The sequence below is a fragment of the Papaver somniferum genome, unplaced genomic scaffold (genome assembly GCF_003573695.1).
Source record: "Papaver somniferum cultivar HN1 unplaced genomic scaffold, ASM357369v1 unplaced-scaffold_107, whole genome shotgun sequence".
Lineage (NCBI taxonomy): Eukaryota > Viridiplantae > Streptophyta > Magnoliopsida > Ranunculales > Papaveraceae > Papaver > Papaver somniferum.
Window position 1 is genome coordinate 7,201,987 of NW_020619603.1, and position 22,483 is coordinate 7,224,469.

The 22,483-nt window shown below is 36.9% G+C and overlaps 3 protein-coding genes and 1 long non-coding RNA gene across 6 annotated transcripts; 3 read left to right on the top strand and 1 right to left on the bottom strand.

The window, feature by feature from the left end:
• The first annotated feature begins 3,481 nt into the window (after positions 1 to 3,481).
• Positions 3,482 to 5,590, top strand: LOC113328375. Its single transcript, XR_003349367.1, has 2 exons — positions 3,482 to 3,671; positions 5,024 to 5,590. It is a non-coding gene; the product is annotated as an uncharacterized LOC113328375 (long non-coding RNA).
• Positions 5,591 to 7,405: 1,815 nt separating this feature from the next.
• Positions 7,406 to 19,598, top strand: LOC113328200 (NADPH-dependent codeinone reductase 1-5). Of its 3 annotated transcripts, none has more exons than XM_026575302.1 (5): positions 7,406 to 7,621; positions 8,837 to 9,238; positions 9,383 to 9,626; positions 10,070 to 10,249; positions 10,334 to 10,558. In XM_026575302.1, the coding sequence occupies exons 2-5, from the start codon at positions 8,922 to 8,924 to the stop codon at positions 10,556 to 10,558; spliced, it is 966 nt and encodes a 321-aa protein (XP_026431087.1). In that variant the 5' UTR covers positions 7,406 to 7,621; positions 8,837 to 8,921. The 3 variants fall into 3 exon arrangements, with proteins under 3 accessions (XP_026431087.1, XP_026431089.1, XP_026431088.1); XM_026575304.1 differs by lacking the exon at positions 7,406 to 7,621 and adding an exon at positions 19,346 to 19,598 and having other exon boundaries at positions 8,922 to 9,238; positions 10,334 to 10,561; XM_026575303.1 differs by lacking the exon at positions 7,406 to 7,621 and having other exon boundaries at positions 8,922 to 9,238; positions 10,334 to 10,814.
• On the bottom strand, positions 11,909 to 14,635 carry LOC113327965. Its single transcript, XM_026575069.1, has 7 exons — positions 14,102 to 14,635; positions 13,606 to 13,991; positions 13,433 to 13,529; positions 13,071 to 13,346; positions 12,855 to 12,934; positions 12,648 to 12,732; positions 11,909 to 12,472 (listed from the first exon to the last, which is right to left on the bottom strand). The coding sequence occupies exons 1-7, from the start codon at positions 14,633 to 14,635 to the stop codon at positions 11,909 to 11,911; spliced, it is 2,022 nt and encodes a 673-aa protein (XP_026430854.1).
• LOC113328201 (NADPH-dependent codeinone reductase 1-5) lies at positions 17,564 to 19,564 on the top strand. Its single transcript, XM_026575305.1, has 4 exons — positions 17,564 to 18,021; positions 18,166 to 18,409; positions 18,854 to 19,033; positions 19,118 to 19,564. The coding sequence occupies exons 1-4, from the start codon at positions 17,705 to 17,707 to the stop codon at positions 19,340 to 19,342; spliced, it is 966 nt and encodes a 321-aa protein (XP_026431090.1). The 5' UTR covers positions 17,564 to 17,704; the 3' UTR covers positions 19,343 to 19,564.
• Positions 19,599 to 22,483: the final 2,885 nt, after the last annotated feature.

Consider the following 22,483-nt stretch of genomic DNA (forward strand, 5'->3'; position numbering starts at 1 on the left):
ATCATTAATGAGATACCTGAAATGTTTGATTGTTGCGTTCGTTTCCTTCTCATCCATAACATGCTACTCTTCATTGACATAATTTACTATGTACCCTTTTTTGGTTGCCTAGGCTGGTCATTGAACAGGAAATGCTGCTACTTAAAATTGTGTCTGGACTGATTTGCATCTAGTGTCTGTTGTTTGAGTGGAGAAGGAACTCAGCGGTGATAACTTATCATGTAAAGCCCACTGAAGATATGACCCCTGCAACCGTAGCATGCGCATAATGTACCTAGAATCTCTTTGTATCTACCAAATTGAGTTTCCAGACTGAAAGTACTAATACTAGTCAAGAAAATCAATCATTGTTTACTTAATCCTTTCGAATCTTTGCTCTTTTTCTTGGCAATTTTATTATTTTTCCTCTTTCTTGCAGCAAATATGTACTCGAATTTGTAAGCATTCAGATATATAATCGGATTTGTAAGCAGTACGACAGATATGTACTCAGATTTCTAAGCAGTGCGACAGATATGTACTCAAATTTGTAAGCAGTGTAGCAAATATGTACTCGAATTTTTAAGCAGTGTACCAGATATGTACTCAAATTTGTAAGCAGTGTAGACACACACGTTTAGTAGTAATGGGCATTTCCATGTTTTAATTAATTTTGAACCTCCGGATAAAAAAAAAATCCGGTTGGACCCTATTATAAATAACTATATGGGCGGAGGACCAAACAATAAATTTTCCATTTTTAAATTCACAATTTCAGCTGTACCGTTGACCCATGGCGTTACCCCCTCCACATCTTTATTATGTAAACTATTAGTAACGGACTCCTTATCCAACTCATTTGATTCCAAAGTTGAATTTGAATTACTGAATGTAAGTACCTCATCATTTATTATGTTGACACGCGTCCCTTCCTCAACCAAATTACTAGCAAGTACTACTGGCTCAATACTGTGACTTGTCGGTCTAGGAGCCTGATTGTTGGTTTTTTGACTTGACTCCACCTGTCTGTCACAACCACGTGTCCCACCATCGCCTCCTAATCCTTCTCCTTCTTTGTCTCCGACTCCCAAAAGCACTTTCCGACGCCAAATATTGCCCGTAAAATCATTTGATGAATCCTTTTTAATAAAAATTGGCTTTAAGTCCTCCCATGATTGCTCTAAAATATCACCAATCCTCCTATATTCAACCCAAATAGACTGATTGTTCAACATGATTTCTTCGCACCAAGAACCTTCACGAACAGTACCCTTCACCCTCAGTGAATACTGCTTTAAGTTCTTTGACCCTGCGAAATTCAGCATTTGTTTTGACCGTGAATACTGCTTTAAGTTCGTCAATAGGTTGAATCAAATCTGTCCATAATCAACAAACCCACTTCTTTCCATTCAAATTCTCTTACCGCCAATTCCACCACTAGTGTTCTTTGCCAAAGAGAGTTGAAGTCCTGATTTTGACTGAATCACAGTTTGTGGCTGCATCACCTGTTGAAGATTATCTTTTGATTTTGAAACATTCCATGTTTTGATTAGCAGTGCCAAACAATATTTCTTCCAACAGGATCCCTGTTTCCCAACATCCATCGCCGTTATCTCCAATCGGAAAAATTAGAGTATCCGGGACTTCTCTGTTGTGAGATACCAACAATCTGATAAACTGTCCCTTCTCATTTTCCTGCCGAATAGCACACATCCAGTCTTCTTCTTCCCTAAAATTCCACCCTTTGCCTCCTTCTTTAACATCCGAGACAACCATACTCCAGCCCTAAAAGTAAGCCAGCAAAATCTCCGATGAATACCTAACCAGATTGAACCTTTTTTTTCCCATGGAACCACCTATGATTTTTTTCTCAACCCTTACAGATTTCCCTTTGCTCAACATCTCTAATCTCCTTCCACCATTAACTTCGCCATCTTTGATGATTCGAGATCCATTGTTATTTCTTGCTACTGTCATAAACCCCTCTTCATCGACAATCCGGTTCCGATTCACCATTTTTCTCTCCTCAAACGCGTTCTCTCTCCTCTCACCACTTCATCTCTGTTATAGTCGACAAGAAAGAACACTGATACGTTCACAAGGTCTTTGCTAGCCAAGAACCTAAACCACCACAACTTCCCCAAAAATTGAGCAAAATCTCGACTAAAAAAGTGCAATTAACACTGGCTATTAAGTACAACATCCCAGTTGTAGTAAAGGTCCAATATAATAATAGAGCTTTAATCGTCCTAATCAAGTTTTCTCTGCTAAAACGAACAAAACCACCATTTTCTTTTGCTTCCATCTCAACTATCACTTTGTTAATTTCTTACTGTTTTTGTTTCACGAAGACCACCATCATATTATTGTATTTTATCTGTGTAATACGTTGATCAATCCAATTTTTGGAATTAGCTTAAATTTCATTTGTGTTCTATGAAGGATTAAAAGTGCTTATTCGATTCGCTTATTGTTGTAGCTTATATAGACTTGAATGTTTCAATGATGCGATCTTTGTTACTTTGATTTGATTATGAGAACATATTTGCTTTTGATAGCACCAATTTCACCATTAAATCTAAGTTTCTATGGGAATGATTTTCATATTATTTCAAATTACGTTTATACCCCTAATTGCTCGACTACGGATGTAGCTGTAGCATTCCCATCCCAACTTATTATACTCCAGGGTTGCTCCAATCCCCTTTCTTAAATAGTATAGAGGCAAGATTGCCCAATTTCCATCTAATCTTAGAATTCCTAGAATCGCTGAGTTCTGAGTTAGCAATATGGGAAGTTCAAAATTTGCAGCTTCACCTGCTACAGTAAGGGGTGTTCCATTTAATATATTGACTCAAAATACCCAGGACTTCATTACTTATCATCACCAAACTTTTATCCATAGAAAAAAAGAATTTATGAAATTGAGGTTATACATAGATTATATTTCACATTCACCCTTACTCTGAAATTAATATAAGTAGAACTTTCACAAATTAACACTCAATAATTAAATTGATTACTTTGCTAAGATAATAAAATTTTATGGTCCCAGCTATCCTTGCATAACCTGCCAAAATTGGGGTATACCAATTTTAATCTCATCCAAGATGGTGTAACAGGAGGTGTCTAAAAAAACCCTTAAAAGACCAAATTGCCCTAATTATTAATTCATGAATTCAACCTTAAAACTAAAACCTATCAAAACAATTTTCAAAATCTCTTTAAAACTCTAACCATACGTGATGAAATCAAAAAAAAAAAATAGGGAAAATTGGAAATATGCCGTATACTTCGATGCCCCGTTGGGAAAATGCCCCATGGGAAAAAAGTTATGGGAAAATGCGCACGGTCACTTTTTCCATCCAAACGGTCAATATCGTGAGATTGACTGGTCTCATGAGATATCGTCAGGTGAGGAAATTCCCAATCTAACCTTTTCCTCGAATCGCTATGTTCTTATCTTCTCCTCGTAACAAAGTCTGCCGTGAGGTTAGAGTTGCAGAAACCAGAGACGGCGGTCGATCCAGAGATTAAAACTTGGTTGCAGTGAGAGGTTTTTATAGAGAGTAATTAGTTAAAGGTTTGTGTTTATTTCTTGAAGACAAAGCCATGAGAAACCAGAGAAGGTGGTCGAAGAAATCAGAGATAACGGAAGATCTAAAAAGAGAAGAAGGAGATCGATATAAACCGTAAGTTTATGAAACCCAGTTCTTGTTTCAATTGTTATCCTGAAATTTCAGTTTGAATCGTGTTATTTTATGTTTGCATTGAACTTAGGGTTTGGATTTGGGGAAAATTGAAAGTTAGGATTTCTGTACGTTGAATAAGGGTAGCTGTATCATGATTTGTAGAAATTGAACAATATAAACATGTTATGAACAGTCAACAATGTTTAATTTCTGAAATTATATGTACTGGAAATAGGGTTCTACTGATTTGTGTGAAATTCAAAATTAGATTGATCTATCACGATTATTTGAGACTTCGTTTGTAACTGGAATTACAACTAGCCTAACTATGAGAACAGTGATCGAAGTGAGGAGTGGTTCAGCTCCAAGTTGCATGTATAGTTACAACTATCCTAGGCATCTAGGTATGAACTATGAGCTTCATACTCCATAGTATTTCCAGAATTGCAGAAACAACCTCCATAATATTTACAAGAAGGCTACTTTAGATATAGTGATACAATTTCAAGAAAGTTCCTCCATAATATATATAAGAACGCAACCTTGAGTATTTTTATGATACAATTACAACAACAGTGAGTGACACAGTGTAAATGTATGTGTATCTAATCGATTGTTGTATGACTTCGTTTATGAGTACTCAAATGTACATTTAATTTTCATGGATTCAGTTTACACTATGTTGTACAACTTTGTTTAGTATAATCCCTTAAATTATACTTAATTTAAAACCTCACTTCCTTTTAACTTTCACGAATTTAATATAATCCCTTCCGATCACAGCCACCTACTGTTTCTGTAATTTTGTCCCTTGAAGTAGACCGTGAGGGCATGTTACATTGGGTTTGATTGAATTGATAACAAAGTACTATTCAAATTTAGCTCATGTATTATTTTCAAGTAACAGACAAAGTTTTCTTTTAAATGCAAATTATTACATTTCTTATATAACTACAGAATTGAGAAATTGATTCTACGAAAGTTAATTCAAGCCAACGCGCAATTAAAATTAGATGCATTGAGATCTTAAGTAGGCAGCATTTTTACCTATATGTGTTTGCCTTGTGACATATCTGTAGAAATAGATTAAAAACATACCTCCCTGAACACACTTCTCTGCATTGTCTTATCCAAATTTTTTTCTTCTGGCGGTTTGGTTTTTTGTGTACAGTACTTTTTATAATAATGCATGCTCAATCTTAATTTGCTGCACATTTGTGGTATTTTTACTCTTTGTGTGTGTTAAAATCGAATTGTAATTGATGTGTGTTTCTTAAAGTTGTGTAATTACACCATGAATGTGTTTTATCCAGGAAATGTATTTATGAATGTCTTAAATTGATGTGCATCAGGGTAATGAAGTTGATTTTTTGCTCAAGGGTAATGAATGGTGTGCATGAGGGAAAGAAACTGTATTGTGAATAGGAAGAGGTCTTGGACAGAGACGAACTCACAGAAAAAGCCTAGATGTTGTACTAAATGTGGTGGACCTAATCAAAACAGATCTACTTGTAAAGGTGGATAATTTGGGTCTAATCCTAAGAAGAAAGGAGCAAGAACTAAGTGTCAGGTTGATGGTGAGTCATTTTTTGAGAAAGCTGAAGTTCCAAAGAGGATTAGGAAGAAACATGCAACATCTACTTCAACTGTGGCTACGAAGAAAACCGCAACATCTACTTCAACTGCTGCTTGAACAAAGAAGAAGCAGGCAACAAAGATTTCCATTGGCAATATAAAGGTGAAGCAGAATTTTACTGCAGGTTCAGGTAGTGGTGTGTGTGGATTATGGTGTTTGTTAGGCCTGCACATTTGACAATGTTTTGGGTGTTTCACCTGTGGTGGTTTTTTGACGGTGGTAGTGATGTTAATTTGTCTCTTTTTAGAGACAGCTTTTAGTGGGTATGTTGTTATTTTGAGAAGTGAAATGCTTTTACTGATAGTCCTTGGAATTGTTCATTTTTCATTTCTTTTACTCATAATTGCTCATCCTAAGCCGTTCAGTTTTCCTACCCGACGTGTCACAATCTGGTGACTGGACACAGAGGTAATCAACACATCCCACTATTTGTAGCCGTCCATCAAATTGTGGTGTCTGGGCACTGTGTCTGTGTGCCTATCTGAGGTCATTTATAAAATTGGTAAGCCCTATTTGGTAATAATATCCCCTATCTGATACCGACCATCATCAACTACCCCACTAGATGCGTCAATATCTGCCCGAAAGGGTAATTTGGTCCTCTGCCTCACACGTATAACTCACTCGTGTGCCTTGTTTGACCCTTTAACGGCAGTTGGATGGGAAAAGTCACTGTGGGGCATTTTCCCATAACTTTTTTTGCATGGGGCATCTTCCCAATGGGGCATCGAAATATGGGGCAGTTTTCCAATTTTTCCTAAAAAAAACGGGTTTTAAGATTGGGTACAAAATCATGCCCAATCTCAAATCCCTTATGATTCCACATTTTTATCAAAAGTTGGCAGGGCATCTTTTTGTCGACCTTGCCGACTAGTATTATTCGACAGAATATTTTTTTGTCGACCTTGCTACCAGTATTAATCGTTATCTTCCAATGTTGAATAACGTGATGACTTTTCATCCCTAAAGTTAGCATTTACAGGGTCGTCAAGGTATTCATCCTTGTACCTTGAGCACTACAGTTTAGTCGGCAGATTACGAAATTAATACCTTACCGACTAATCATGGATTTGCAACACCTTTCTCTGTATGTCAAAATCCTATAGTTGGTAATGTATTTTTTTGTCGACCTTGCCGACTTGTCATACTTTCAAAATTGAAAGTATGATTCCTTCTGTAATTTTGAGTATGAAATCATTCAACAGCTTTACAATCCCCTTTATAGAAATGCTTGGTTAGTGTGGTTTCATTTCCGTTACAACACATAATCCGTTGAGTTCAATCCAAACAATACCTAATTTGAGAATTTTAATTCAACTAATTAACTAGATAAATTAATTAACCTAAACACATTATTAATGTTAATTAAGTATGAGTAGATTAGACATTTTGAAAATAACTGGTTAAGGAGTATTGTATTTTACTTCATAATGATCCGGGTGTTGTCTTATTAGGTATACCCCAACTGATCTGGGTGTACCTCAAGTTGGCCAGGTTGCATAACCTAAACTTTAATTTCATAAACTAATAACTTTGCAAAGTTGATACTAACATTTTCTTCCTTGGGTGTACATATGTGTACCCAAATTATGACTAATTTCTACAATCAAGAAACTCATTTAAAAATTATGGAGTTTAAAAGGAACACTTTTGATATTCCTGGAGGTTTTGTTTATCCAGTTTAGATAAGTATTAAACTCATGATTAACTTTTCCAATCTTACTGCTCCAGGAAAGGCTATCTCTAATGTAGTTTCAAGAAAGAAAGCGCACTAAATATAGGTCTGTTTTTACTTTTCCGTCCAACTGAGTTAGTTTTGCCAATTTCACGTGACTGTCGGTCGATATCTCGTTGACTGAGATGAGATGATAACAACATGATTATTATTATTATGCCCGTCGGTCAATAACTGTTCTGATGATTTATTTCTTTAAGAAAAATCAACGGTGTAGACATAATGGATTTGAAAGGATTGCCACATGTTCGAAATACGACTAATATATCATTTTACGATTGACTTCTCGAGAAAAAATCAACGACTTACAATAATCTCCTTATAAACTCTAAAGATTATGGAAACATTCATCTCCTTCTTCTTTTCCTGGCCGGCTTTTCTTCTGCTCCTTCTTCAGTTCTTCTTCTTCTTCATTTATTCCAGCTTTTGCTGAAACAACAAGGTGCGAATCTGGAGTCAAAGACAGTTTCCGTTGAAGTTTTGCTCTAATCTGGCTAGCTATTTGATGACGAAGACAGTTGCAAATAAAGTTATTTGAAGTCGATAACATCAATCGGAGCAAAGGGTACGTCCAAACAAGTAAGTAAATCAAACCCACATTTTTTTTCTTACCCTTTAAAGTGTATAATTTTTCAATGCAGTAAATTAGGGTTATAATTAATTGTGGTAGAAGTATTAACATGTTTTGCTGGTTTGTGAATGTTTAATTTGACTAATTGGGGATGTAATTTTAATTTTAGGGTATATAGTTGAAATATTGAGTGAAGTATTAGATGTTTTGAATTAGGGTTTATTGAAATTGGAGATGTATATAGAATTAGGGTATCTAACGTGTGTTTGTTAATGTGAATGTGAAACTGGAGATGTATTTGCTGCATTTTTGCAGAGTGCAAATTTGCTTTGTCTAAAACAAATTTGGCCTTATAGTCTATTTAGGCTAATGTTACTGAGTTGGTCTTTAGGAAAGGTTGATCCTTAAATCGGTGGAGTCTTTGTAACTCTGATGATTGTAATTTGATCCTTAAATCGGTGTTATACTGTTATCTATTAATCTACGAGGCATGCCTCTTTTTCCAAAAAAAAATAAAGTTAATGTGAAATATTTCTGAAATTGAATGAGTCGTGTTTCTGTATGTACTGATTGTTAGACTGTGGTTATATGTTCTCAAATTTCAGCTCCAGTATCTGAAATTGATAATTTCAAATGAACAATATTACCTAACCATGTTCATGTCGTTGGGTTCTCTTAACCTTGAATGAGGTACTTATCTAAAACATTAATACCACTGATAGTAATAATTTATATACTAACTAATTATCTAAAACATTAATACCAGTTCTTTAAAAGTGAAGAACTGGTACCTAAACAACTGTTCTTTTCCAAGCAGGTTTTTATCATCTAGCTTGGTTTTTATCATCTATCTTTGAATATATTCCTCCTAATGGCACTTTATGAATCTTAGGTGTAGCAACTAACAGTCACAGAATCTTAATGAAAGAACTACTACACTCATTTTCTCTTTACAACAACGAAACAACCAACCATCTGGATTACCAATTAGTGGTAATAGTGAATTAGTTGGAAATATCATAGTACTCTAACAGTGGATGTGACTTTAGTGGAGAGAATCAAAATAATTGGATGTGACTTTGGTGGAGATAGAGAAATCAAAATAATTGCTGCTTTTTTCTCCACTAAAATCACATACACTTTAGACAAAGTTCAATAGTATAAAATTTCGCTTAAAGGTAGTAAAGCTGGGTACCCCCTTTTTTTAACCTTGCTTTTATCAGCTTTTAGGTGTATCCAACAATATATACATATATAGAGAGATAGAGACGACGACCAGCAGTTAGTTTCCGAGAAATAGAAAGAAAAATGGAGAGTAATGGTGTTCCTATGATTACTCTCAGTTCCGGCATTCGGATGCCTGCTTTAGGTATGGGAACAGTTGAAACAATGGAAAAAGGAACTGAAAGAGAGAAATTGGCGTTTTTGAAAGCGATAGAGGTCGGTTACAGACACTTCGATACAGCTGCTGCATACCAAACTGAAGAGTGTCTTGGTGAAGCTATAGCTGAAGCACTTCAACTTGGTCTAATAAAATCTCGAGATGAACTCTTCATCACTTCCAAGCTCTGGTGCGCTGATGCTCACGCTGATCTTGTCCTCCCTGCTCTTCAGAATTCTCTGAGGTAAAAATATTTTGGTGCAAAAATTGAACCTATCCAAGGCTTATGTACATAGGCACCACAACCTGGACTGAGTTCTTAAACATCTATATATAGAACTTCAGAAATTCAAATTGATATTAATTCATCTTGTTTTGTGTCATATAGGAATCTCAAATTGGACTATCTTGATCTATATTTGATACACCATCCGGTAAGCTTGAAGCCAGGGAAGTTTGTTAACGAAATACCGAAGGATCATATCCTTCCAATGGACTACAAATCTGTATGGGCAGCCATGGAAGAGTGTCAGACCCTTGGCTTCACTAGGGCAATCGGGGTCTGTAATTTCTCATGCAAAAAGCTTCAAGAGTTGATGGCAACAGCCAACAGCCCTCCAGTTGTGAATCAAGTGAGTACAAATTAGTCATTAATTCTTACTACAACGTTTGGATAAAAATTAGTGGTTGCCTTGTTCGACCTTTGACCATAATTAATGCCATTTGTTCGAATATTATAAATACCCTCCATTTTAGTTGATTTTGTATAAAGATCCCGGAATAAAAAAATAATATTTTTTGAAGTCAATTTAAGACAGTTGTTTCCACTTTTGGAGTCAACTTGAGACAGTTGCTTCCACTTTTAGAATCAATTTGTATTAAGTTGGGTCCGGGAACAACCTGTGCTAGTTGCTACCACTTTTAAAACATATGGGTATTTAAAATAAGGACATATTCCGAGGGGTAGATTTTGAAGGGTATTTAAATAGGTTTTGTATCAAATTACCACCATTTGACAAGCATTTAGCCCGTATTCGCATTTGAAATCTTACAAAGTGGATTTCTTACGATTAAGGTGGAGATGAGCCCGACTTTACATCAAAAAAATCTGAGGGAATATTGCAAGGCCAATAATATCATGATCACCGCACACTCAGTTTTGGGAGCCGTAGGTGCTGCCTGGGGCACCAAAGCAGTTATGCATTCTAAGGTGCTTCACCAGATTGCTGTGGCCAGAGGAAAATCTGTTGCCCAGGTTGGTTGAATTCTCCTCTTCCAATCCCATGTATAATGAACTTCTTAGTTTCACTTATATTTGTGTTATATTTCGTCTGTTCAGGTTAGTATGAGATGGGTTTACCAGCAAGGCGCGAGTCTTGTGGTGAAAAGTTTCAATGAAGCGAGGATGAAGGAGAACCTTAAGATATTTGATTGGGAACTAACGGCAGAAGACATGGAAAAGATCAGTGAGATTCCACAATCTAGAACAAGCTCTGCTGCTTTCTTGTTATCACCGACTGGACCTTTCAAAACTGAAGAAGAGTTCTGGGATGAGAAGGATTGAAACATCATTTGATAAGAGAAGGCTCTTAAAAAAGTAATCAGTTTGTCCCTCAGTTTTGAAAAAAGATACTATCATCTTTTTAATTTGGCGTATTTTCAAGTTAAAATAAAAAGTAATATCATCTTTTCTCCGAAATGAATGGAGTATTATTTTCTCAAGCTAAAAGTGTAAGCTACAATTCGAGACGAAGAAAAGGCAATGAAAGTGTAACTAGTATTAATAAACTAGCGCTACACAAATGCGCGAGCTTACCGAATTGGTCGACTGGAAATTCTGACATTCAAATACTTAGTCCAGATACCAACTTTTAATTTAGAAAAAGTAGGAAAGACCATTAGTGGTAATAGTGAATTAGTTGGAAACAGACCTAAAAGTTGTTCATTTCTAGGCCATTTTTTTTATTTATTGTTAGACTAGGCAAGTTTTGACCAAAAGTGATGGATGGAAAGTTAGCACCGTTAGGTGCACTTAAAAAGACCTAAAAGTCCTTTGAATTGGTTATTTCGACCCAACCAGCTACTATGACTCTTTATACGTCATCACCCAGTGCGTACGTGGCACTGCTTACGTGGCAAGCCCCACGTGACACTGCTTACGTGGCACTCTTATCTTCTTCTCCATAAATCATAAATGAACGTCTCCACAACCACATACTTCTTCTTCTCTTCATTTTCAGATCTGAAAAATGGGTGGGGGTATGAATGGTAAAGCAAGTTCTTCAACTAGTATGCTAGTGTGTTTATTGTGTGAAATGGAAGAAGATCATGAAACAAAAGCATGACCATGGGTTTATTCAAGGTGCAAGCATGTACCTTGTAATGGAGTAAGAGCTTTGTTGAGGTCTAAAACAGATGTAAGTAATGGAAAGTTGTTCTTGAAATGCTTGAATCCTACCTGCAACTACTTTGAGTGGTTTTCTCAAGCTTCTACCCATTCTTCAGCACTTCCAATCAAGCTTCCATCAGGTCATGGTTGTATTGCCTGTGGAGAAGACAATCACAGTGTTACAAGTTGTCCACTGAAGGTTCAAAAATGCTTTAAAGACAACTGCAACTCGCAATTAGAACTGAAGATATGCAAAAATCAACATAATTTCAACATAGCTTACCTTGTGTGCAAGAAAAAATCCTGTGATGCATTCAGATGGGATTCAGATGCTCTTGTCATTGAAATCAAAGATACAATGAAGGGTAAAGTGTATGAAATATGCAACGAATTTAAGAAAAATCTGAAAATGTAGCCTGCAACAATTTTATAATAAAATTTATCCCATATCAGAACTTGCATTGTCTTACAAAAGCATCCATTCATCCATTCACAAAAGATAACCAAATTGAAACATAAATAGTATCAACCATATTGTTCAGATCCAGTCACAGAACAAAAACAAAAGAGACAACCAACCCAACAGACTTTCATGTACTTCTTTGGTTTCTTCTTTCCCTTTGGATCTGCAACTGTGAAGGTGACTTTGTTGTTGACAGATCCAACATGTTGATTAGTCTGATTGAAAGCAGGTTGAGAAGAAGCCTTTCTCTTTCTCCCTTTTGCAACACCTTGTTTAGAAGATTCTGAATTGTTTTGGTTCTTCATTCCTTCCTTAGCAGTAGTAGATGCACCTGCAGAAGCACTAACAACCGGTTTCTTTCTATTGTACTTTCTTTTTGGTGGTTCAGGGACATAAGTAGATGATGTTGAGCCATCAACACAGGTTCTAGGTTTTTCTCCCTTTGGATTCTTTCCAACCTCTCCACCAGCACAAGTTATTGCATAGTGACCATAAACTCCACACTTCTTACACTTTCTCATTTTCTTCACACTTCCAGCTTCATCATAAGAAGGAATACTCTTCTTTCTTGGCCTTCCAGTTTTTCTTATGATAACAGGAGGATTAATGAACTCTACCAGTATATTCTACACAAAGAGAGGAAGAAAGAGAAGATATTTGTTAAGATATGAAACCATTAAAGGTTGTGTATTATATAAAGCATGTATGAAACCCTAAAAGAATCCAAGAATCTTTGTTATTATTAAATATTTATTGCACAATAATCAGTATATTTTTCTTTAATAAAACTAGTGGTCTTACCCAGTCAATTTCAGCTGACAGTGGTTCAAACTCTGGAGCATATGTCTTTTTGTAGTATTCCACACTGTATACAGGGTCACAGTAGCTACAACATGAAATCAGGGAAGCATATCCACAAATTATCAGTTTACAATCAAGCTTGAGCAAGGAAAAACAAAGGGAACATAACAAATCAAAACATTGGAGTGAAAAGAGAGTGTGACTTACTCAACCCAGTTTGGTCTCAATGGTGTTAAAGCAACTATAGCATGTTGACAGGGAAATCCCCCAGATGCCACTGCAAACAACTACAACTCTTTTTGGAAAGATCCACAACAAACACAGCATCATGAACACTGCTGACCTCATACACCCTTCCCCTTACAGCTCCAGTTAACTCAAACAGATGATTTAAGTCCTGCATCTTGTAATCAGCTTCATTGCCTTTGGAACTATCTCACGATCCTGCCAGTTTTCACTTTCATTCCTCATCTTGAAGAAAAGACCCATCACTAGTTTATTATACATTTGTGCAAGTGTAATGATTGGCTTATCTCTAAAGGGCTTGGCCATGTTGTTGAAAGATTCTGAGAAATTATTGTTGATGTGCTCACACTTGCTGTCATTTGAGAAATGAGACCTAGACCAGCTTTCAGGTTTTTGATATATGAGATACAGTGCAGCTTTTTCATCCTCAACAAATAATTTATCCATGTGTTGCTAAAAACAAACATGACATAAATAGTATCAAACCCATGTATGTAATACTTGAAATTACATTATATTGTTTTGAGAAATGAGCATACCTGATAGTGTCTCTTCTTGTAACATTTGGCAGTATTCCAGAAATGAACATGTAAGTTGTATAACTTGAAATACTTCTTGAAATTCTTCATAAAATGTCTGTCAATTTATCAATAAGAAACAGTTAGTCATTGAACTTATATTATTAGAAAATATTAAGGATATAAAAGTTAACCTGAAACATAATGTGTGCTCATCCAAGAAGAAGTATTTGTCACAAGCTTCACTAATCCCCTTCTGCTTTTCTGATATAATGGTGAAATGCAAGTCTTTACCCAGTATAGCTTTCAAGTCTTTGAGAAAAATCTTCCAGTTCTCAATGGTTTCATTCCTACACACCATTATACCAAGAGGTACTAAACCATTCTGACCATCTAGACCTGTTGCAACCAGTAACACACCACCATACTTCCCATACAAATGACAAACATCCAATCCAATGATTTTCCTACATCCAGCCAAGAATCCTTCTATAGCAGGCTTGAAGCAGAGTGTCATTGACAAGAATGTGTTGTTTGTGCTTCCATATGAGAAACTAGCTACACTGCCAGGCATTTTTTCCTGCAATTACAACAAAGTAATGTTAATGCCATATAATTTGTAATATTAAGTCATGTTGCTCTAACTAAAGACAAACATTAACAAACAAACAACAAAACAATTAATGTTACCTTCACCATTTCACAGAATGCAGGAATTTTCTTGTACTGCTCCTCATAGCTGCCATGAAGATTCTGCAACACAATATTTCTTGCTCTCCATGCTGTATGGTACTTAATGTTCACTTTCATTGTTTTGTTGAACTCATTTGCCAATGATTCAGGATCAGGGATTTTGTTTTTGTTACCAAGAGTCTCCAACCTTTGCATGTACCAGTCAGCTACAAATTCTGGATTTTCACATCTGTTCTCCCTTTTAACATTTCCATTGCATGTGTGCTTCACATTCCAACTTCTCAGAGTAAATGTAGTTCCTTCACCCTTCAAAACTCTTCCATAAATTAACATAGGACACTTGGTCTTCTCATGATGAATGCACTTCACCCTAATCTTGTAGTTGTTTGAATCTTTAAACTTGACCTGATGTCTATGCTTCACATAGTAGGCCCTCAAATGCTTCTTGAAAGCATTCTTGCTGACAAACTTGCTTCCCTTCACTAGGCTGTAAGGATCCACTCGTTCAAAAGTAATTCCCTCAGGGAACATCTCCTCATCTTCCTAATCCTTAAAATGTTGTGCATGCTCTTCTTCAAAATGTGTGTTATCATGAGGCTTTGAACAATTAAGCCCATCAGCCTTGTTGCTTTCTGATACTATAAGTTCAAGCTCATCATTCTTGTTGGTTTCTGATACAAATTCCCAAAAACAAATGACTCAGTTAGAGCCCTTCAAACAAACATAACAAACAAACATAACAAACAAACAAAGAATAAGAAAAACAAAAGACTACAAAACAAATGACAAATTACCTTCTTCTTCTCTGTCAGAGACCAAGTCCCCATAATGGTCCTCTACAAAACCACAGAGATAAGGGCATTAGTACTAAATAAATTAAACAAATCTACAATCAAACACATCAAAGTTTAAAAAGAGACAGAAGCAATCACATACCTTCCTTGTCATTCTCAACCTCCACCTCCCCAAAGTTTGGATCACCAGCATCACTATCAACATTATCACCATCACTTGCAGCATCATTATCAACATTATCACCATCACTTCTCTCACTTGCAGTACCATCTGAAAGATACCCATTCTCAACTTTTTGTAGAAACTTATTGTAACTCTTGATATCTTTCTCTTCACTGTCATTGTCATTCATCTTCAGGACATCCTCATCATCAGGGTTACATTCATCTTCTTCTACATTTTTCAAGTACATGACATACTCATCACTTTTCTTGTACTCTTGGGCAACTGCAAACAAATCTTCCACCACTTCTGCCTGTGTTGTATCTTCAACCCAAAAGTCATGATTGAAATAATCACCTAATCTAGGTATCTCATTACCTTGATCAGCTCCACTAGCCTCCAAAACAGGATTATTCTCAGCTACACTTGCTTGTGTTTGTTGAGTAAACTGTGGAATATAAACATCTCCATCATCATTCTCAGCTACACTTGCTTGTGTTTGTTGAGTAAACTGTGGAACTGATACACCTCCATCATCAACATATTCATCAGAAACATCTTCTTCACTACCAGCTAAATCAACAAACACTTTAGTAGGATTCTTCTTCTTCATCCTTGGTATTCTTTGACTTCTTCTAACTGACTTGCCATGCCATCTCTTAGGTGACGTACCACTAGTAAAAACTGGTTTAGGTGGAGTCTTAGAGACTGGCTTCTTTGGAGTCACATTCTTTTTAGGTGTCATTTGTGGTGGAGGAGGCTGTGAATCTGCAGTAACCTGAGATACATCTATCTCACCATTCTCATCTAGTGGCATCACTTGCAAATACAATGTAATCCAACCATGTTCATCTTCAATTGCATTTTCCCAGAAAAACCAAAATTCTACATCATTAATGATGTTTGATGGTAGGCATGGATCAACAAACCATAGAAGGTCCAATGTCTCCCTACTGGTTAATCTCAACATAGGACTAATCCTAGACTTTAACTGATTTATACCCATATCTTCTCTGGACAAACCCTTAAACTCAAAACGCATAGCAGTGTTGATTAGATCCTTCACCTTAATATTTCTGGTTGGAAATATGTCCTGTTGAACCTCATTTATAACCTCTTTAACCACTTGCTTTCTACAATTAAGAACAACAAAATATATATCAGACAAATTATGGAAAACCCATCTCAGACAAATTCTAGAACCATAAAAACCCTAGAAATCAATTATCACACAAACCATAAAAAACCATAGAAATCAATTTCAGTTAATCATTATCAGCAGAACCCAATTTTGAAATTAAGAAACCTTAGAAATTTATCAGTAGAACTTCATTATCAGCAGAACAAATTCGAACTTCATAAAAATTCTATAAACAGAGAAAACCCTAGAAATATAAACACCGACAAACCCAAATAAATCAACCTTACAAACAAAACCCATAATATGTTCATCTGTGAAACGTTAAAATCAACCGAGAAACCTCAAAAAACAGATTAGTGTTTTTTGTTACCTCTCTGTAGAACGCTTCTTCCTTCTCGTCATCTTCACCAGCAGGAAATCTTCAATTTGTTCTTCGAATCTCAACTAACAAAACACTGTTTCACTGATTTATCTAAAACCCCTCTCTGAAGAACCCTCTCTGAAGAACAAAAGAGAAGAAGAAACTAAATGAATCGATTTCTCTCTCTGTCTTCTGTTATTCCTTACACCTTCCCGCGCTGTCGATAATAACAATGAAGAACTATCTTCGTTCAATTCATCCTCGAGATGTCGTGTTAGTTAGATTAGGCTCTCAGATAGCAACACGTGGAGATCTTATCGAGACAGGTGGACATCTTAACATGTGTGACTGACACACACGTGTGAAGGATATTTCAGTAATCTTACCACATCCATGAGATATCCCTATATGATATTTTGGCGAGATATTGACAAGTCAACGCGATAAATTGACCGAGATGGTTAAAGTGGATGGAATCCGTTTAACTTACCTAGTTTTGCAAGAAATAAAAAAAGTGGCCTAAAAATGAAAGTGGGGGTTCAGACCAGGCCTACTTCTGCATATAATCCTTATCTAAAACATTAATACCATTTCTTTAAAAGTGAAGAGCTGGTACCTAAACAACTGTTCTTTTCCAAGCAGGTTTTTATCATCTAGCTTGGTTTTTATCATCTAGCTTTGAATATATTCCTCCTAATGGCACTTTATGAAATTATGAATCTTAGGTGTAGCAACTAACAGTCACAGAATCTTAATGAAAGAACTACTACACTCATTTTCTCTTTACAACAACGAAACAACCAACCATCTGGATTACCAATTAGTGGTAATAGTGAATTAGTTGGAAATATCATAGTACTCTAACAGTGGATGTGACTTTAGTGGAGAGAATCAAAATAATTGGATGTGACTTTGGTGGAGATAGAGAAATCAAAATAATTGCTGCTTTTTTCTCCACTAAAATCACATACACTTTAGACAAAGTTCAATAGTATAAAATTTCGCTTAAAGGTAGTAAAGCTGGGTACCCCCTTTTTTTAACCTTGCTTTTATCAGCTTTTAGGTGTATCCAACAATATATACATATATAGAGAGATAGAGACGACGACCAGCAGTTAGTTTCCGAGAAATAGAAAGAAAAATGGAGAGTAATGGTGTTCCTATGATTACTCTCAGTTCCGGCATTCGGATGCCTGCTTTAGGTATGGGAACAGTTGAAACAATGGAAAAAGGAACTGAAAGAGAGAAATTGGCGTTTTTGAAAGCGATAGAGGTCGGTTACAGACACTTCGATACAGCTGCTGCATACCAAACTGAAGAGTGTCTTGGTGAAGCTATAGCTGAAGCACTTCAACTTGGTCTAATAAAATCTCGAGATGAACTCTTCATCACTTCCAAGCTCTGGTGCGCTGATGCTCACGCTGATCTTGTCCTCCCTGCTCTTCAGAATTCTCTGAGGTAAAAATATTTTGGTGCAAAAATTGAACCTATCCAAGGCTTATGTACATAGGCACCACAACCTGGACTGAGTTCTTAAACATCTATATATAGAACTTCAGAAATTCAAATTGATATTAATTCATCTTGTTTTGTGTCATATAGGAATCTCAAATTGGACTATCTTGATCTATATTTGATACACCATCCGGTAAGCTTGAAGCCAGGGAAGTTTGTTAACGAAATACCGAAGGATCATATCCTTCCAATGGACTACAAATCTGTATGGGCAGCCATGGAAGAGTGTCAGACCCTTGGCTTCACTAGGGCAATCGGGGTCTGTAATTTCTCATGCAAAAAGCTTCAAGAGTTGATGGCAACAGCCAACAGCCCTCCAGTTGTGAATCAAGTGAGTACAAATTAGTCATTAATTCTTACTACAACGTTTGGATAAAAATTAGTGGTTGCCTTGTTCGACCTTTGACCATAATTAATGCCATTTGTTCGAATATTATAAATACCCTCCATTTTAGTTGATTTTGTATAAAGATCCCCGGAATAAAAAAATAATATTATTTGAAATCAATTTAAAACAGTTGTTTCCATTTTTGGAGTCAACTTGAGACAGTTGCTTCCACTTTTAGAATCAATTTGTATTAAGTTGGGTCCGGGAACAACCTGTGCTAGTTGCTACCACTTTTAAAACATATGGGTATTTAAAATAAGGACATATTCCGAGGGGTAGATTTTGAAGGGTATTTAAATAGGTTTTGTATCAAATTACCACCATTTGACAAGCATTTAGCCCGTATTCGCATTTGAAATCTTACAAAGTGGATTTCTTACGATTAAGGTGGAGATGAGCCCGACTTTACATCAAAAAAATCTGAGGGAATATTGCAAGGCCAATAATATCATGATCACCGCACACTCAGTTTTGGGAGCCGTAGGTGCCGCCTGGGGCACCAAAGCAGTTATGCATTCTAAGGTGCTTCACCAGATTGCTGTGGCCAGAGGAAAATCTGTTGCCCAGGTTGGTTGAATTCTCCTCTTCCAATCCCATGTATAATGAACTTCTTAGTTTCACTTATATTTGTGTTATATTTCGTCTGTTCAGGTTAGTATGAGATGGGTTTACCAGCAAGGCGCGAGTCTTGTGGTGAAAAGTTTCAATGAAGCGAGGATGAAGGAAAACCTTAAGATATTTGATTGGGAACTAACGGCAGAAGACATGGAAAAGATCAGTGAGATTCCACAATCTAGAACAAGCTCTGCTGCTTTCTTGTTATCACCGACTGGACCTTTCAAAACTGAAGAAGAGTTCTGGGATGAGAAGGATTGAAACATCAATTATAGTTGATAAGAGAAGGCTCTTAAAAAAGTAATCAGTTTTTCCCTCCGTTTTGAAAAAAAATACTATCATCTTTTTAATTTGGCGTATTTTCAAGTTGAAATAAAAGGTAATATCATCTTTTCTCCGAAATGAATAGAGTATTATTTTCTCAAGCTAAAAGTGTAAGCTACAATTCAAGATGAAGCAATGAAAGTGTAACTAGTATTAATAAACTAGCGCCACACAAATGCGCGAGCTTACCGAATTGGTCGACTGGAAATTCTGACATTCAAATATTTAGTCCAGATACCAACTTTTAATTTAGAAAAAGTAGGAAAGACCATTAGTGGTAATAGTGAATTAGTTGGAAACAGCGTAGTACTTGAAAAAATTATTTGTGAGAAAGAATTAAACAATTAGCAACTTGAAAAAGACAGCCAACTACTAAGCTTATTCCAAATACTTTGTAGTTGCATATTTTCTGACTACTACACCCAAGTGAAATTAAAGACTAAAAACTACTTAAACATACAAGATCAAAGATGAACAAGATGTAAAAAGCATGAAAAGTAAAGATGAACACAAGCATATAATGTGGTTCGACCATGAAGACCTATGTCCACGGAGAAGAAGATGTTTTCTTATTGATTATAAGGTCTTACCCTTGAAAGTGTTACAGATCTCTTCTAGACTTCTCACTTTCTCCCTGTCTAGATCTCTCACAGGAATTCTCTGTAGAAAAACCATCTAAAATGTTACATAAGTTGTCCATCCCCTTGTACATGGACTGGTATTTATAGGCTAACTAAACTCGTGGTGGTGTGGTCTTCCGAACTCGGCGAGCTGTCTTCCCTCGCTCTGGTTTCCTCGGGCTGACATCCATACTTCTTCTTACGATGGCTCGCTCGGTTCTCCCTCCGAGTTGTCTCGACTTCCCCTGGATCATGTCGGCCTTCTGTGGAGAACCTGGTGCTCTGGGTCGTAGTATGGATCTTCGAGTCTCTCATCACGATGCGGAACTACCCACATCTTGTTCTTATCCTTCATTAAATGCGATCTTGCTTTTTAGACTTGACCGTCTGAGCAGATTAGACTTTTATCTACACGCGTCATTCATGTGGCGCTGGTGCAGTTGCCTCGACTGAGACAAAACTACCTTTTGGAGGATGATTCGATGCTCCTACCTTATCACCTCATCGGATGTTCATCCTTTAAGATGCTGACACGTGGCCATCAGGTATTTTACCCACACATTTTTATCCTTTTCTTTGCAACTTTCCAAGGGCATGATGGGAAGAAATCTGTGTAACTTTCCGCCTTTTCCACCTTTTCCGCCACGTGTGCACTTGTTGACCCTTTCTAAGTTTCTCGTTGGTTATCTTAGATTTCATGGGGACAAGATGTCTTTTCTTTTGTACTTTTCCTCCGGAAATCTTATCGTCTAGCTTGCAGCGCCTTTGACCTTCTTGGGTTTTGGAAATCTAGTTAGTTTTCCAAAGATTTTCTCTTCTATTTAAGAAGAGTCTTTTAGTGATGAGGGTATGGTCTCCCTCGTTCTTTTCTCCGATGTATGCTAAATTTTTTCCTCCTCGTCCTCCATGGGAACAAGGTCGTTATTCATGTATTTTTTACCATGATGGTATGTCATCTCATTCATGTATTGCTTCGTTTTTTCTTGATCCTATTCTATATCATCACCAATGTCTTCTCAGAGAGACCCATCTCTTCGCGTGACATCTTTAGCCTCGTCTGTTCGCCAAGTGATTGTACCTCCTGTTACGGGATCTCGTGTTTATCACTGATTTCCCTTCCACGGGCAAGCTTGGAAACACTTTGTGCATCGTTTTCCTCTCCACGGTTGGCCTTGATAACACTTTATGTGTTAAGGTTCTTCCGGCGATTGGCCTTGGCGAAACTTTATGTCGTGCTCGTGCTTGCTCGTTTTGGCTTAGAAACATTTGCTGCTGGAGGTGCTAGGGTATAAAATACTGTGATTTCAAACGTATGTATATATACCTTTCCCCTGTTTTATGCCGTAGCACCGGAGGCTAGTTGCGTGAAAAAGGGGGAAGTGGTGACGTCTTGCTTCGTCATAAATAGGCTATGTGTGTGAAGAAGGATTGTTCGTGCTCCTGCTCGTGGTCGTTACTTCGGGAGAGGAATGGATGGGCAGGGGATCCGCTGCTGCGAGTGCGATGCTCCTGCGAGGAGGCACTATGCAATATGTATTTTTATGTTGCTACGAGTGTGTATGTTTGATTGTTGTATATTCGTGTGGCTCTGAGGATCCTCTGTATGCATTGTAAGTCCAATTATGGGTGCCAAAGCCAGGGAGTAACCAGTTCCTATTTGGATGAGGCATCTCTTACAATATTGGGTGTTTATACATAGGGTTTTTTCCTTCTCGCTCTCGCAACTATTTTTTGTCCCTTGCTTTGAGTTATGTTTCCTCCTGGTAACTTGGAGGGTGATATCTCGGCCGGGTGATACCTGCCCTAGCCAAGGGCGAGTAGCTCGGTTCTGGATATCTCCTCATGTAGAGGACATCATCCCGAATTTGTGATAGCGATGGCATTACCATAGGTCTGTTTTCGTGTCTGAAAACTTCATTCTCGATTCTACGAGAATTTTTATGAAAGCGTTTCATTTGCTTCTCTTCAATGGAAATTTATTTTCCCAGAATGTATCCTAATTTTTGGGGTAGCTTAGGTAGATTACCTGCATCATTCTTAAGAGAATGGAAGGTGTGGCTAGCACCATGCCATAGTGGTTTATGGGCTTTAGTAGAATGCGACTATAATATGAAAGAATAAAAAAGACTAATAAAACAAAGAAAATAAAAAAACGCGAAAACAAGAACGATAAAATAAAACAAATAAAAGGAAAGAATTAAGACAAAAGGTGCTAGTTTATTATTTTTGCAAAAGAGAGTTTAGTAAACTCTTAGTACATTCTAGAAGGGTTCTGTGACCTGTGTACAAGTAGGGAGCGTCCCCATTCTAGGATCTTTGAATGATCCTACTAAGCGTGGTAAGCTTTTAAGTATCTGATGTTCCAGGGGCGTTCAAGTTCTACGTCATCGTATTTGAGCAATCTGTATGCTCCGTCTCCCGCCTTGGCTAGGACTGTTAGTGGACCTTCCCATACGGC